Raw genomic sequence first — 15,640 nt, forward strand, 5'->3', positions numbered from 1 at the left:
GAGGACATATATGAACATCTCGGAAGGGTACTCAAGTATTTAGGGTCTTAGAAGATATGAAATCCTTAGTCTTGAGATACGAGATCAGTAGTAAAGAATAAAGCGATGCATTTGCACTTGAGATTGGTCTGGATACTCAAATATCGAGAGTATACACGAGAAGATAAATTGACTCTAGCAAGTATAGCGACATATCAAAACTCCATAGTAGGATAGGAAAGGACTATTGATTTTGGAAAGGTAGATACTCACATATTTATTGGAGTGTGCGAGAAGATATCAAACCCCATACCGAACACTAAAGATATTGAAATACTATCTCATACATTTATTGGAGTGTTTGGTGGTCACATCTTCAAGCAACGGATGGAGTTGTTTCTCTTCCCCTATGTTAGATTTGGCTATGTCGACATTACTAAACAACCCACGGAAGGAGGATTACTCAAGATGCAAACTGAAGATTTTGGATTTCTTCCTTTTCTTTTAATTTGTTGATTTTCTTTTGTACATCAGAGTTTTTCTGATACCTTGGGTACATGCTTCTCGGAACAATGTGTTTAATAATTGTAGTATGATGCATTCTCGAAAAAGATTATCTGAAGATAGAAATATATTATCCATTATCTCTAAAAAATATATCTCAACATTAATGTAGGATATTATATGGGTGGGCATAGATTGTGAGACTGCACAGATAGATGTGCACGAAGTCGGTTGTGCTTCTATATAAACACCTGCACACTAAAACAGATATGATACAGACACAAGTTGTACTCCACTCGTCCTCGCAAATTCAAGCAAAAGAGTTGCCCCTCTTCCTCATGGCGCTGGTTAGGATCAGCACGGCCAGGCTCGTGTACCTGACGGCTGCTTTGTTCTTGGTTGTGACGATCATGTCTTGCACCTCACCGTCCTGCCAAGCTGGAAACTGTACGCCATCTACTTTTATTATTTATTACTCTGCGTTGATTTCTTATTCTGGACAAAGTCAACATTACTTATAAATATATACTCCCTCCGTTCCAAATTATAGATCGTTTTAATATCTATAAGCCTAGAAAAGTTAAAACAACCCACAATTTAAAATAATTTGAAATGGAAGGAGCAACTAACTAAACTTACTGTTTGATTTGTATTGGGTTGGGTTGCATGTGCAGGTATAGGCGGCCAATGCTCGCCGCCGCCGCCACCACCACTGAAAGTGGATTGCTTCGTGCCTGAAAGTCAATTTTTCTGTTCAGATTTTTATTGCCCAGGTATTTGCAGAGGCCATAACATTAGGAGGCACCTTCTCGTTCGGGCCTACTGCAACTTTCAAGTTAATCCTAATGAGTGCTGCTGCGAACATCATTAAACGGTGCAATATATGCATCCGTTTGTTTGATGCAAATTAATTCAATAATATTGGTAGAAACTCGGTATTAGTCCCGGTTGGTAGGGTGAAAATCTCCTGAAACTAATACGGGATAACGCAATCGAGACAAAAGGGGTGCCTTTTGTCTTGGGTTCCTAAACCGGGACAAAAAAGTTTTGCAAAAAAAAAAATTAAATCCTCGGGGGTCCCATGGAGGCCCCCCACACACGCAAGTCGCAAGTCAGAAGTCACGTGATTTTCACATGAAATATGTGCATGCGCGGTCCGTGGGATTCGAATCCACGACCTCAAACCTCACACGTAGCTTCTTTGCCATCCCACCTACACACCACATCTAACTATATAAGGGATGCAATCCTTTTGTACTAAATCTTGGGGACTCTTTTATCTCGGTTTGTAATACCAACGGGATAAAAAACCCTCTTTTATACCGGTTGGTATTACAAACCGAGATAAAAAATTTCGAGAGATTTAGTTCTTTTTTAGCCACTCGTGGGGGACTCTTTTATCCCGGTTTGAAACACCAACAGGGATTAAAAACCCCGTTTTATCTCGGTTGGTATTACAAACTGGGATAAAAAGGGTCCGAGGGCTTTAATTCTTTTTTAGCCACCCGTGAGGGACATTTTTATCCCGGTTGGTGTTTCCAACCGAGATAAAAGACCCATTCTATCCCGGCTAGTGTCGTGAGCTTTAGTCTCAGGTGGTAACACCAACCGGAATTAAAATGGTGACATTTAGTCCCGGTTGGTCTTACCACCCAGGACTAAAAGGTCCCTCACGGGTAGCTGATTTTTTCACCCGGGACTAAAGGGTCCCCCATGGGTGGATGATTTTTGATCCGGGACTAAAGGAGGGTCTTTAGTCCCGATTGATATTTGACCCGGGACTAAAGCACCTTTTGTCCCGGGCCAACTTTAAATCGGGATAAAAGGGGATGCATGGAAGGTGAGTTTCTACTGGTGTAAACCTGTTTTTTTAATTAAGCAGCGCATGCACACACGACACATGGAAAACTGTTAGGGGCTAGGATGGTGAGGGTCGGGTTCGCGAAACAGTCGGACAGGTTGAGGAGATCGGTGTGGAACGTGGCTACTCCCTTGTCAACTGTCATGGTCATGGAAGCAGGAACGGAGGAGCGTGTCCCCGTCATCGTTGCTAGTGTGTGACCGCCGGCCGCCAGAGACACATGCCCATCATCATCATCCCCATGGCTATGAGAGGTGCGATGAAGCCTTACCAAATTAGTGTGTTTCATCATCACGGCTGCCTCCACGACTACAGTAAGAACTTGGCCACCAGGCTCCTACTAGAAACACAGTACAGACGTCGACGCTCGTACACGCACACTCACTTGCGAGAGGCTGAGCTGGCAGATCTCAAGATTGACGAAGTCATCACAGACGCTTCATTATCAATAGGCACGTCACCTATCACTGAAAGAATAGCGCACGTTAAATTCTGGATAAATCCAAGAAAATTTGAGCACTCATGCCATGTTGAAGACTCGAATCTGGATGGGCAGATTCCATATAAGGAACTATCATGTGAGCTACAATTGGGTAGATGATAGTGACAACTTATCAGTACCACTAACAGTACAAAATATATCTCATCGAGACATTTTTAGTCTTTCCAGCCTTCTGTTAGACATTATTTAAAAGGGTGTATCTCCTAATCCTTGGATCTACATCTAACGATCCATATCAGCGCCCTTCTCCTTATCTCTTTCTTCTTCCTCCTCCACCGCCATCTTCATTTTTCTCGCAAGTCATGATTTGGATAGCCTGACACCCTGACACCACTCTCTTACATCCACCGCCTCGAGCTTCGGTGCATCCTGCTGCCTCTGCCGCCATCCCACGCTAACCCCTCGGTGAACCCACTCCCCTCCACTGTCCATCCGGGTTCCGATCCTATACCGCTTAGCTTCGGTGGCGCCCTCGCCACCTCCGCTCCTCCGCCGTCTGTCCCACCTCCACTGTTGGCCGGCGAGCTGCCCGGAACTCTCTCTAGGTCTACAGGTAACCCCAAATAACCCAAACTCTAACCTAGGATTTTCTTCCCCATTCAATTTCTCGTGGAGATAGACAGCATTAATGTTGCATGCGTAAGGGGAAAATGATTTTTTTTCCGAAAAATCTCCCTCTCGGTTTACTACCTTAAAAATAAATGCACGTAATAAATCTCACGCAAAACAAAAATCAAGAAGACAGATGAGCATCCGAAGGCTACTCATGTGGTTTTAGAAGTTATGCAATCCTAGTTAGTCCTGAGAGATACGAGAGCAGTACTGTAGAATAAGAGATGTCACAAATTCTAAATGATGCATTTGTACTTGAGGTTGGTCGATATGAATACTCAAATACTTATCAGGAGTAAGAGAAGATAAATTGAAGGTAGCAAGTAGCGAGATATCAAAACACCAGAGCAGGATAGTAAAGGATTTCTTTGATCATGGGAAGCTAGATATAATCATTACTCACACATTTATTGGAGTGTGCGAAAAGATGTCAAAACCCAGACCAAAGATATCCAAATACACATCCTTATTACGCATTTATTTGAGTGTTTGAGAAGATACCAAACCCCAGTCAAAAGATATCTCATTATCTCAACAATAGATTGTGATGAGACTGCACAGATCAGTGTCCATGATCTGTACTTGTATAAAAACAAACAAGTACACACGAAAACAGATACAAGCAGTGCTCACCCTCTCCCTCATGGCGCTGGTTAGGATGATCAGCACGGCGAGGCTTGTGTACCTGACGGCTGCATTGTTCTTGGTTCTGGCGATCATGTCTTGCACCTCATCGTCCTGCCAAGCTGGAAACTGTACTATACCATCTACTTTTACTTACTCTGTGCTGATTCATTTTCCAAACATGTTGACATTAGTTGATTATATGCATAACCAAAACTAAACTTGTTTGATTTGTACTGGGTTTGGGTTGGGTTTGCATTTGTGCAGGCATCGGCTCCGCTTGCCGGCGACCATGGCAGCCGCCGCCAAACCGGGTGCGGCCATGCTTCAGGGCTCAACGATCAAGTCAGTGTGGCCCTAGTTACTGCAAAGGTGTTTGCGCAGCACATGGCATCAACAACTGCAAGGCCGCCTTCTGCGAGATTACTGTTGTTCCACATTTGTGCTGCTGCCCGCATTTTGAATAATCGAGCCGTTTGTATGAAGCAAACTCAAATACTCAATAAACATGATTTATTCTATTATATGCATCAACATACCTAATTTACGGTGCAAACCTCGACGTGAACAATGTATCAGAGTTCCAAACCACGGTCAATTGCAAGAATCTGGTATTAAACAATTTAGTTCCATCGTCAAAAAACAGGGAAATACAACTACTTGGCCGTTATTGCGATTACAACTTCTGTACCACAATACATCAACAGTTAACACAACAGTGAACGTGAAGCAAACAAGCAATCAAAAACCCACTTTAAAATCCTCGTAGGCATATGCTGCAGACCAAATATTATGCGACGGCTGAAGCAATCAAAGATGAAGAACCGCTACTACCAAAACACAGTATTAAGACAAGCAATGATATCTACAATGACATCAGAAAAGAGCTGCAAGTGAAAACGAAGCATTCCAGTAACCCAGTTCCATCTGTCTTCGGCACAACAACTATATCTACAATAACTTGCGCCATCCTACGGAACGCCTGAATGCTTCAGTAGCCGTCCAAGACAGCCTTTAAGCTGAGCAAGAAGGCGTCATGTTTGCCCTGTTTCTGAAGCAGAGACCATGTGGTTTAGTCTAACATTGGAGCATTGAACCATCTATACTGGTCAACAACTCCATGTTCTACAATCTCAACTAAGTTTTACTTAGTGCGTGAGTGCCAAACAGTTTGGTGCTGTGCATCGTCAGTGTCACTCCTTAGGCAACTGATCATGAGGCTGCAACACGAAAAATTTGGCATTCTCAGCAACCTCTGCTTCGAGCACAGCCTCAAGGACTAGGTCTGAGCCTGTTGGTCCACCTGTGGAGATAAAAAAAAAGGGCGATGAAATTGGGTATGTACTCATTAAGTTTTTGCAGTGTCTTAATAACTTCAACCTGACCTCAACAAGATAAGCCCTTGTAAGAATATGTGATAATTAAAGAGAAACTAGGGAAACTCCCAGTGTATTTCTGCAGAACTTTAGCTGTATATTCATTTTTACACTTTTGGTATTGTAAGATCACAATCAACCAACTGCATACTATCACTGATTATGCATACTTCAGTTCACAACCTTAGCTACAGTTTTGATAGATTACATTTATTCTACAAGGTAAAAATGTTAAAAAACCACATATGAAAGGTAACTGGAAAAGAAAAACAAGGCATTCAACCAAGCAGGGCTAATGGAATCTTTTAATGCACCAAGCTAGTTTAGCATTCATTCAAGCCAACTCACAGAAAATTAACACATATTGTGAGTGAGCAGCAAAAAGAAAAGGTTAGAACTTGCTAGAAGATATAAACAATATTTTTTTATTATACATCCACCACAAGCATGACAGTCCTGTCCACCTTTCCCCATCACAAAATTCCAGTATTCTAATAAAATATGAACTCTTCAGAGCTAAGATTTAAGACATGCATGATTGGTTATATACCTGAGCGGCTTGGAAGTAATCCAGCACTTTCAGCTGATATTGGCAGTACATTTAGCAACCCATTGCTTTCCTTGAATTGTTCTTTGTAGTTCCCACTCAAGGAAGAACACGCCTTAATCCCTGGGGCTTCAGATAGCCGTGCATAGGTCATTGCTTGGCTGTGCAGATTTGTCAATCCCGTATCAACTGTTTCCATGTCCTACAGGAGCAAACAAACCGTTACTAAAACCAGCACTTGCATAGAAAATGAAGATGTGAAAAAAATAATCACACCTTGGATTTCACTGACGTATGGTCAGCCACATCAACTTTTCTACCTTCAGTTGTACTTGCTGAAATATTTGTAGAGGTCCAATTAGTCAAGTATTGGCAAGTCAAGAGAGACATAACACCGATATTTAAGTAAAGAAAAAGACAACATGGTTACCGAAGTTCTGAGGGGAATCAGATCGGGTTCTAAGAAAGCTTTCCATTTCTTCACGAATTATACTTCGAATTTCATGACGAAATTCCTCTGGCTGCATGGTCATTATAAATCCTATTGAGTACCAATTTTTATCAGAAAAGAAAATAGAAATATCAAGTAAAAGGAATCAACATTCTAAATAGTGCAGTGGAAGCACTGCAATGAAAAGTTTTTGTTGTTATGGCCATGATATGCTCAGCTTTATTCACAAAAACATGACACAAACTCATAATTAGACCAAAAGAATATATTCGAGTAAGGATTCAAAATGAAGCAGGGCTAGAATATGCAAAAAAAAAACGGGGATCATATCAACCTAACTGCATTTGTACTTGTCTATCACTACACACACAACAGGCTGATATCTCCTGTCTGCTAAGCATTATAGCACACTATTTAAAACAATTAATAAACATTTAGGAAGATCAAAGTATCAAACTGCTTTCAATATATTCAAATCTAAACCATTAGTAGAAAAAAAGTCATAGAACCATCATACCTTACTTACAGAAACATCAGAGGCATCGGATGTCCTTGCTTCAGCCATGCCTGAACATATGCGTATTTAATAAATGTTCTCTAAGTCAAATAATGCACTTGGAAATATTAACCACTGAAAGGGTGACCTCATTGCGAAGTAAGGTTATAATTACCAGTGTTATGCTGTCTCATGTTAAACTGGCCAGGAGTTAATCTAGACAAGTTCTGAACTTCATAACGAATTGAGTCTAACTGTGTCATCGCATCTTTAAGCTCCTTATGAACCTGAATAAAAGAGGAGAAATATTAATGGTGGATATCCACAAATTCTACCATGTGGGCTTTACACATATATTGAACATCATGAACCATTATCATGTACACATCCATAAATCATCCAAGCTGTTGAAATTTTGATCAATCCCGAAGTCATCTATTTTCAGATTTGAAAACTATGGGTCTGGGTTTGAAGGCTTTGATCAGATTGTGAGCTTACACTGGAATTCAACTGCTTTTTATGCTAATCCGGCTAAAACCCTTGCAGCAAAATTCAAACAGGTCAAGGCAGGCCTGAAGAAATGGAGCAGAGAGCTATCCAAACTGGGAAAGTTAATAAATAATTGCAATTGGGTTCTTGCTCTTTTGGATGGTCTTGTGGATCAACGACGGCTGAACACGGTTGAAAGAAATTTCAGGAAGATTGTAATATCTCACCTTCTGAAATTACTGGAGGCAAAAAGAATCTATTGGAAACAAAGGAACACAGCAAGGTGGGTCAAGTTTGCTGATGAAAATACTGGCCTTTTTCAGGCTATGGCTTCATACTCCCATAGAAGGAATTTTATTTCACAGCTCCAGTTACAGGATGGTGTCTGCATCTCTGATCATGCCCAAATGGCTGGGACCCTATGGTCTTCTTATAAGGAAAGATTGGGTATATCTGATTTTGTTGGTATTTCTTTTGATCTTGTCAACCTTATTCAAAGCATTGCCCTGAGCTGGATCATCCTTTTTCCTTGGAAGAAATTGAAGCAGTAATCAAAGATATGCCTTCGGATCATGCTCCTGGCCCAGATGGATTTAATGGTCACTTTATTAAGAAATGCTGGAATATTATCAAAGAAGACTTCTTGGGACTTTGTAGTGCCTTCTTCTCAGGTGATTTAGATCTTAGCAGTATAAATGGATCCCTGATTACTCTTATCCCCAAGAAGGATACCCCACAGACAGTGAATGACTACAGGCCAATCTCCCTTCTCAATTATTCCAAAAAACTTCTGACGAAGTTACTAGCAAACAGGTTGCAATCAGTTATCTTGCAAGTGGTTCATATGAATCAATATAGTTTTATAAAAGGAAGAACAATTCAAGATTGTTTGGCATGGGCCTTCCAATTTCTGCATGTCTGTCATAAATCAAAGAGAGAAATCATCATCCTGAAACTGGACTTTGAAAAGGCTTTTGATATGGTGGAGCATGAGGTTACCTTACAGATGTTCAGGATGAAGGGCTTCTCTGAAAAATGGATCAATTGGATAAGACGCATTCTGAAATCTGGAACATCACCAGTGCTACTCAATGGGGTGCCTGGGAAACCATTTACCTGTAAAAGAGGGGTCAGGCAGGGTGATCCACTTTCCCCCCTCCTGTTCGTAATGGCAGAAGATCTTCTTCAGTCCATAGTCAATGAGGCAGCTAATAGGAGCATTCTTAAGCATCCTCTAGGGGATCATTTTGAAGGTGACTATCCCATTGTCCAGTATGCTGATGATACACTTATTATAATGCCGGCAGAGGCACCTCAGCTCTTCTGTCTTAAAGGACTTTTGAGATCTTTTGCTGATTCCACAGGTCTGAAGGGGAATTTCAGCAAGTCCTTCATAGTGCCAATCAATATAACTAATGAGAAATGTGACCTTCTAGCTCGAACCTTGGGATGCCAAATTGGAAACATGCCTTTCACATATCTGGGATTGCCTCTTGGAACAACCAAGCCATCGGTGGTAGAATTCATGCCACTGCTGTGCAAAATGGAGCAAAGGATGGTTGGTATTAATAGATTTCTGTCATATGCAGGCTGGCTTACTCTTGTTAATTCCATTTACTCTGCCATGCCAACTTTCTTTGCTTGCACACTCAAGTTCCCCGCTTCTATTGTTAAACATATAGAATCCTATATGAAGAGTGTTCTGTGGAATGGGGGGGACATCAACAAGAAAGGTGGATGTCTGGTAGCTTGGACCAATGCCTGTAGGCCAAAAGATCAAGGTGGATTGGGCATTATCGATATAAAGGCCCATAATAAAGCTCTTCTTCTCAAGTTTCTTCATAAATTTTACTCTAAGGCTGACCTGCCCTGGGTTGATCTCACTTGGAGGTGTTTCTACAAAAGGGGTGCTCCACCTCATGCTCATAGTCCTACGGGGTCTTTTTGGTGGAGAGACATTATGTCTCTCTCGGATGACTTTCTGAAAATTGCTTCAGCATCTGCTATCAAGGGGGACACAATTGTTTTCTGGAATGATGTCTGGAACTTTGGGTTGCTCAAAGAGAGATTTCCTCAGCTGCACTCTTTTGCCAAGAAACCAAAATGTTCAGTGTACACCTTTCTTCAGGGGGACAATAGTAAGAATTTCTGGCTGCCTTTATCCATGGAAGCTTCTGCTCAACTTGATGAACTGTCTCACCCATTAGATGCCTTTGAATTGGATCCTTTGCTTAAGGATGACTGGTCATATATGTGGGGTTCCCAGGTTTTTCATCCAAAAAAGCTTATCTCCAGCTGATTGGTTCAAGGCCCTGCTCTCCACTCTTCAAATGGATGTGGAAATCGTGTGCCAGGAGTAAACATAAATTTTTCTTTTGGCTTCTTTTACGTGATCGGCTTAACACTAGAAATCTCCTGAGGCGAAAGAACATGCATTTGGATGATCACTCATGCGTCTTGTGTTCATCTGGAGATGAAGAAACACTAATGCACCTTTTCTTCTACTGCTCCTTCAGTCAGAGCTGCTGTGCTACTCTGGGCATCTCTTGGGTTTTATCTCTACCGCCTTTGCACATGATCATACAGGCTCGGCAAGATTTTGGCAGGTCGATTTTCAGGGAAATAATTATTGTTGCAAGCTGGTGCATCTGGTGTCATAGAAATAGTATTATTTTTGACAATGGCAGTATCTCCCTGGCCAGATGGAAGGAAGAGTTCAGGAATGAATTGGCCGTAGTTTCACTAAGAGCTAGACCGGTGGTCAAACTTTCTTTAGATAAATGGATGAGTAGTAGCCTATAATTGTTTCTCTCCTTTTTGTTTTTGAGCCTGCGAGCTCTGTAATCTGTACATATCCCTTTCATATATATACAAAAAAAAATTAGGTAGGGGACTCCCCTGCCGATTCGCTCAAAAAAAAATTATCAAATTACAGTGGAGCAAGCATTTAACAAAAAACATAGGTAAAACTATGAGCATCATTTGTTAAAATAAGTAGCAACAATTTTGTGAATCGTTAAGCCTCAGTTATGTTTAGCAGCTAGTGGTGAGAAATTTCCTTTACGCAACTATTGAAATTTCTGTACAAACAAAATTATGCAGAAATTTGCTAGACAATTCAAGGTTATAACTTTGGTGATGGTGTTAGTCCAGTCACCCACCTAAATTTGGTTATACGTCTTAACTTGGCCCAATTATGTGACCTAACTAGTCAAATTAAAGTAAAAGATAGAGCACCCACTCCTTTTATTGCTGTGTACAGCTTCGTCACCTGTTTTGTGGCATTGCATAATTACAGGCCAATGAACATAATGCATAATTCTACCAGGGTACTGTCCAATGGCTGGCAAACAAATCTAACACACCATGCCTCAATCAACTTGTTCCAAGAAACCAGAAAGATATTTTTATGAAGGGAGCTCATCCATGATAACCTTCTAAATCTTCTATACACCCAGAACCTCGTTACATCATTGCAAACAAAGGAATCAACCATTGAGTGAGTTGGATATTGAAAGCGCTCGGAACAATGTGGCTTGAGAAAGTGGTCAGTCCTTTCTCAGACAAAATACGAGTACTTCTACTGTAACTTCCACTGCCAGTCACTCAGAAAACTTACAGAAATGGATGCACAAACATCAATTTCTAATTTTCAGCTTACAATTCAGTAGCGTGCCAAGTGGAAAGGGAACATATTATCCCAGAAGGTCAGTTAACCTTGCTGAATTCACCATCTCCTCAACACGAACTCACAGCCTTCTCACTAAGTGCTTCAAAAGGGGGCGTAGTCAAAACATACCTGGGTGGCTGCAGACTGCCCCAGGATCTCGTCCAGCTGCCGGCGCGCCACGATGAGGCGCCCGACCGCCCTCCCGGTCATCCTCCCGGCCGTCCTAGCAATCTTCACCATGTCGCTGGGCTCTGAACAAGAACAAAAGAATCGGATCAGACCCCACAACACCAGCTCCCAAAACGTGCCAATCCCACCCCCAAAATGAACCATTTTCTCATCGGTTGTTTTCATAACCAATCGCCGCAGATTGGCCGGAGGGAGAATGGGATACGGTGGTGAAGGGCTGGATCGCTTACTCATAATGACGGAGCAGGCCCCGAGGATGACCAGCAGCTGGCCGGTCGAGAAGCCCAGCATCTTCGCACAGACAGGTGAACTCCGCGCGGGGATGCAGGGACTGAGGGGAGGAAGGGAGCCACGCGCTCGGAGGGCGGCGCGGCGGGGGCGTGATGCGGTGGCGGCGACGGCCGTACACCCGCCCGGGCGAGGCGAGGCGAGGCGAGGCGTGTGAGTGAGCGGAGAGGCGCCGCGTAGAGTGACTCGTCGAAGTGGGCCGGGCCTCGGTGAACCGTGCTGGAAATGTTTTGGGCTTTGTGCGGCTGGAGGGAGGAGAAACGGAGAAGTGGGCTGGCGGCCCAATGGTGTTTGAGAGGAGACCCTCCCATTATACTCGTGACGGTTCTTAAATAACAGTTATAGAATTCATGGGACAGTTACAAAAATACATTTTCTAGTTGGCATGGGAGCTCGTGCATGCGACGATCATCAGATTTGGCCACTGCCAAACTATTCGTCGTTTAGTTCAATTTTTTTACCAATTGATTTTTTCCAGATTCATATGAAAATTCTTAATTCAAAAAATTGTTCCATTTTCAGTAGAAGATTGTTCCTGGCTCAATAGAAATTTTGTCTTAATTAACTTGAAAATGTCCCTGGTTTGATAGAAATTTGCTCTGGAATCACTTAAACATGATTCCTTCTTGACTCAAAAATTGTTACATTAGAAGTGTTGCTAGCTACTTCCTCTATCCCAAATTGTAGGTCGTTTTGACATTTTTAGATTCAAAGCTTTTGCTATTCATATAGATATATATTATATCTAAATATATAGGAAAAACTATAAATCTAGAAATGTCAAAATGACCTACATTTTAGGACTAGCTGTTATAAAAAAAATATCCTAACATGTTAGAACACAAAATTTCATTCACTAAAAGAATGTTCCGTTAAAAGTAGAAATTGTTATAACCAAACTAGCAAAACTTGCCACTACAGTGCGTGAGGTTAACAAAAAAAGAAAAATCATTTGTCAAATCATTGTCAATTGTCCAAAAATGAAACACAACTAACTAATTGTTGATTGTTGTTGACTGATTTGATGCTTGGATGTATGTTGGTGTAGTCTGAGAGAGTAGTACAACAGTAGTACCGTATTGTTGAGTCATCCATTGCCATACCATTAGACGCGATGAATGGAGATTCGCCTTGTGAGTTGACATTTGATTAGAATGCAAGTTGTTGCGAACCATTCAGAAGTTTGACAAATTTTGTACCGATGATGGAGTACCAACGACCTCCCAGGTTTGACCAGCGTTGTTCCTTTTGACTTTTAGTGCCTGTCTTTGCTTGTCCCACCACGTCTCGTTCTTGTCCATGGCGACGAACCCGCTCTTCACCGCGGCGTTCGACCTTGCGAGCGGCGACGACTACGGTGCCTTCCTCGCCGGCATCCGCGACAGGCTCGGCAGCCCGAGGCACGTCTCCCACGGCCGCCCCGTCCTCCCGCCGGTCGAGCCCGGCGTCCCGCCGCGCCGGTGGTTCCACGTCCTCCTCAGGACGCCGGCGAGCGCGCTCACGCTCGCCACCCGCGCCGACAACCTCCGCCTGGCGGGCTTCCAGAGCGCCGACGGCACGTGGTGGGAGCTCAGCCACGGGACGTTCCCGAGGAGGCGCGGCGGCCTCATCCCGGGAGCCACATCTCTAGGCTTCGCCGGCACGTACCGCGACCTCGTCGGCGGCACTCGCGAGGTGGCCAACGTGGAACTCGGGCGGCGGCAGATGACGGAGGCCGTGGACGCGCTCGCCGCCTTCGCCTCCGGCGGCGCCACGGATGCGAAGCAGAGTCGGCGGCGGCTGGCGAAGGACGCGCTCGCGGTGCTCCTCCTGATGGTGCACGAGGCGACGCGGTTCCTGGACGTGGCGGCGGTCGTGGCCGGCCTGATGCGCCCCGACGCGGCGGCGACGAGCGGGCGCATCACGACGAGGAGCAGCACGTCGCCGGACCTCGGGTGGAGGTACTGGTCCTGCTTGCTGCTCAGCGCGGACTCGCACCCGTCGATGCCGGCGGGGATAGGCGAGCCCCGGCCGACTGAGCATCTGAACAAGGAGTGGGTGGAGAGGGCGGCCGCGACGGTGGGGATACTGCTGTTCGTCAAGGTGGGGAACGGGATCAAGGCCGAGAAGGCGCTGCGTTTGTTCCGTGGGAACCTGTGCGGGACGGGGAGGGACGGGGCGGGACCGGACGTCACCTTCCTCCTCGTCTCCGGCGAGTCCGTCGCGGCGCACAGATACGTGCTCGCGGGGAAGTCCCCCGTGTTCTTGCGCCAGTTCATCGGACGCAGGATTGAGAAGCCATCCCCACGCGTCGAGGTCAAGGACATGGACGCGGCTTCCTTCAAGGCCATGATCCACTTCATCTACACGGACACGGTACCGGAATTCGATCAACGACGGACGCCGGAGGAGGAGGAGGAGGCGGTGGCAGTGATGGCTCACCATCTGCTTGCGGCGGCTCACAGGTAAAAATATATTATATATACTAATGCTTATATGGTGTAATCAAGAATTCAAGTCTTAATATTACTTAGCCACTATTCTATGATAATACTGTAAGTAGGGATGATATTTTATATGTGCCCGAATATATGGTGAACTAGATCTTGAAGTCTTGGCCCTCCTATGTCTAAATCCTGACTCCATCCTTGCAGGTACGAGCTGGACAGGCTGAAGCTGATATGCAAACGCAAGCTGCAATCCGGTGCCATCTACGTCGACATGGCGGCGAGAACCCTAGCTTTAGCCGAGCAGCACAACTACCGGCGGCTCAAGGCCAAGTGTATCGACTTCATTGTTGGGAGTCCAGAGACTCTTCACGCCGTGTTAGCGACAGAGGGATACAAGCACCTGGAAGCAAGCTGCCCTGCCGTGCTCACTGAACTTCTCAAGTCCGTGCACGGGAGAAAGAATTTAATATCGAAGTAAATCGTATGCAATATTTGGTAACGGGATGGAGTTGAAGACGTAGGGGGTCTGATCAATGGCATATAAAACTGCCTCTCTGCTTCGAATCATATTCTAGAATTGGCCCAAGTTTGATCAGCTTCCAAGGAAGAGAAGACCAACATTTAAGGCATCAAACTAGTATCATTATTAGATCCAAATATGTTTATGTAATTGTTTCCATCTCAATCTCAAGACATTAACCATCAATTTGTGAAAAAATTGTATAAGCATATGCTAATTATATATTACTAGCACACATACCCGTGCGTTGCAACGGCTACGAAACTGCAGCAGATTCGATTGTGTTTTCAGGCTACGGTTGTGCTTCTCGATTGTTTCACCATCTACATTTATGAATGAGTACGACCTAAAGATTTTGCTTGATAAAAATGAAGAAATCTCTTCTCATCATAGCTCTTAGTAGTGACATTGGGACCGTCAGATATCTTTCCATCGTAAAATGTAACACCTGGAATTTTGCTTATTTTTGGATGTATTCTGTTTTGCAAATGGAGAAGGTACTTACCGTAGCGAAGCATACCTAATTAACCTCTCAAAAAAGCACTTCGCCCCAAGTTAACATTGTCAGATACCTACAGAATCACATTACACGTCAATACATCGGTTCCAAAAGGAAAAAATTTTGAAATAAAAGGATAGTCAACCGTATGTAGCTTGCTTTGCTTTTCACCAGAGCAGGTAATAAAAAAAGCCTACCTAATGCCAGGCAGCTGCAAGGGAGTTACGGTCTCACATTCGTTGAGCTGTGCAGTTCCGTCGATAACCAGCAACTCCAGAAGATTTGACTTTTTGGACTTCTTGAGCAATTGGCCAATACCAAAAGCAAATCTGTCCGTCAGCACACCATACAACCTGAAAGAGCTGGAAACTGTGCAGAGAATGCATTTCGTTCTCTGTAGAAAATACAATTGATTTTGCCTCGCGCTGCAATAATTTGGAAGCTCAAAGTTTTTGTGAAGATACGTCAACTCTCGCACATACAAGATCTGGCCAGCTTGGACTTGGATTTATTGCATGCATTACCGCGTGACACCCGGGGCTCGTTCGAGGTCTTCAACCCTTCCTCCTCCGCCATCGACCCACCCTCCACATTCCGCTCGGCC

General features: G+C 43.9%; 2 protein-coding genes across 2 annotated transcripts; one reads left to right on the forward strand and one right to left on the reverse strand.

The window, feature by feature from the left end:
* Nucleotides 1–4,680: 4,680 nt before the first annotated feature.
* On the reverse strand, nucleotides 4,681–11,741 carry LOC117833997 (uncharacterized). The gene is made up of 8 exons (XM_034713602.2): nucleotides 11,531–11,741; nucleotides 11,241–11,362; nucleotides 7,128–7,239; nucleotides 6,974–7,023; nucleotides 6,436–6,526; nucleotides 6,282–6,340; nucleotides 6,009–6,207; nucleotides 4,681–5,385 (listed from the first exon to the last, which is right to left on the reverse strand). Exons 1-8 carry the CDS (start codon nucleotides 11,589–11,591, stop codon nucleotides 5,276–5,278), a joined length of 804 nt encoding a protein of 267 aa, XP_034569493.1. The 5' UTR covers nucleotides 11,592–11,741; the 3' UTR covers nucleotides 4,681–5,275.
* Nucleotides 11,742–12,686: 945 nt separating this feature from the next.
* On the forward strand, nucleotides 12,687–14,770 carry LOC117833996 (protein synthesis inhibitor II). Its single transcript, XM_034713601.2, has 2 exons — nucleotides 12,687–14,032; nucleotides 14,222–14,770. Exons 1-2 carry the CDS (start codon nucleotides 12,888–12,890, stop codon nucleotides 14,493–14,495), a joined length of 1,419 nt encoding a protein of 472 aa, XP_034569492.1. The 5' UTR covers nucleotides 12,687–12,887; the 3' UTR covers nucleotides 14,496–14,770.
* Nucleotides 14,771–15,640: the final 870 nt, after the last annotated feature.

The sequence above is a fragment of the Setaria viridis genome, chromosome 8, assembly GCF_005286985.2.
Source record: "Setaria viridis chromosome 8, Setaria_viridis_v4.0, whole genome shotgun sequence".
NCBI lineage: Eukaryota > Viridiplantae > Streptophyta > Magnoliopsida > Poales > Poaceae > Setaria > Setaria viridis.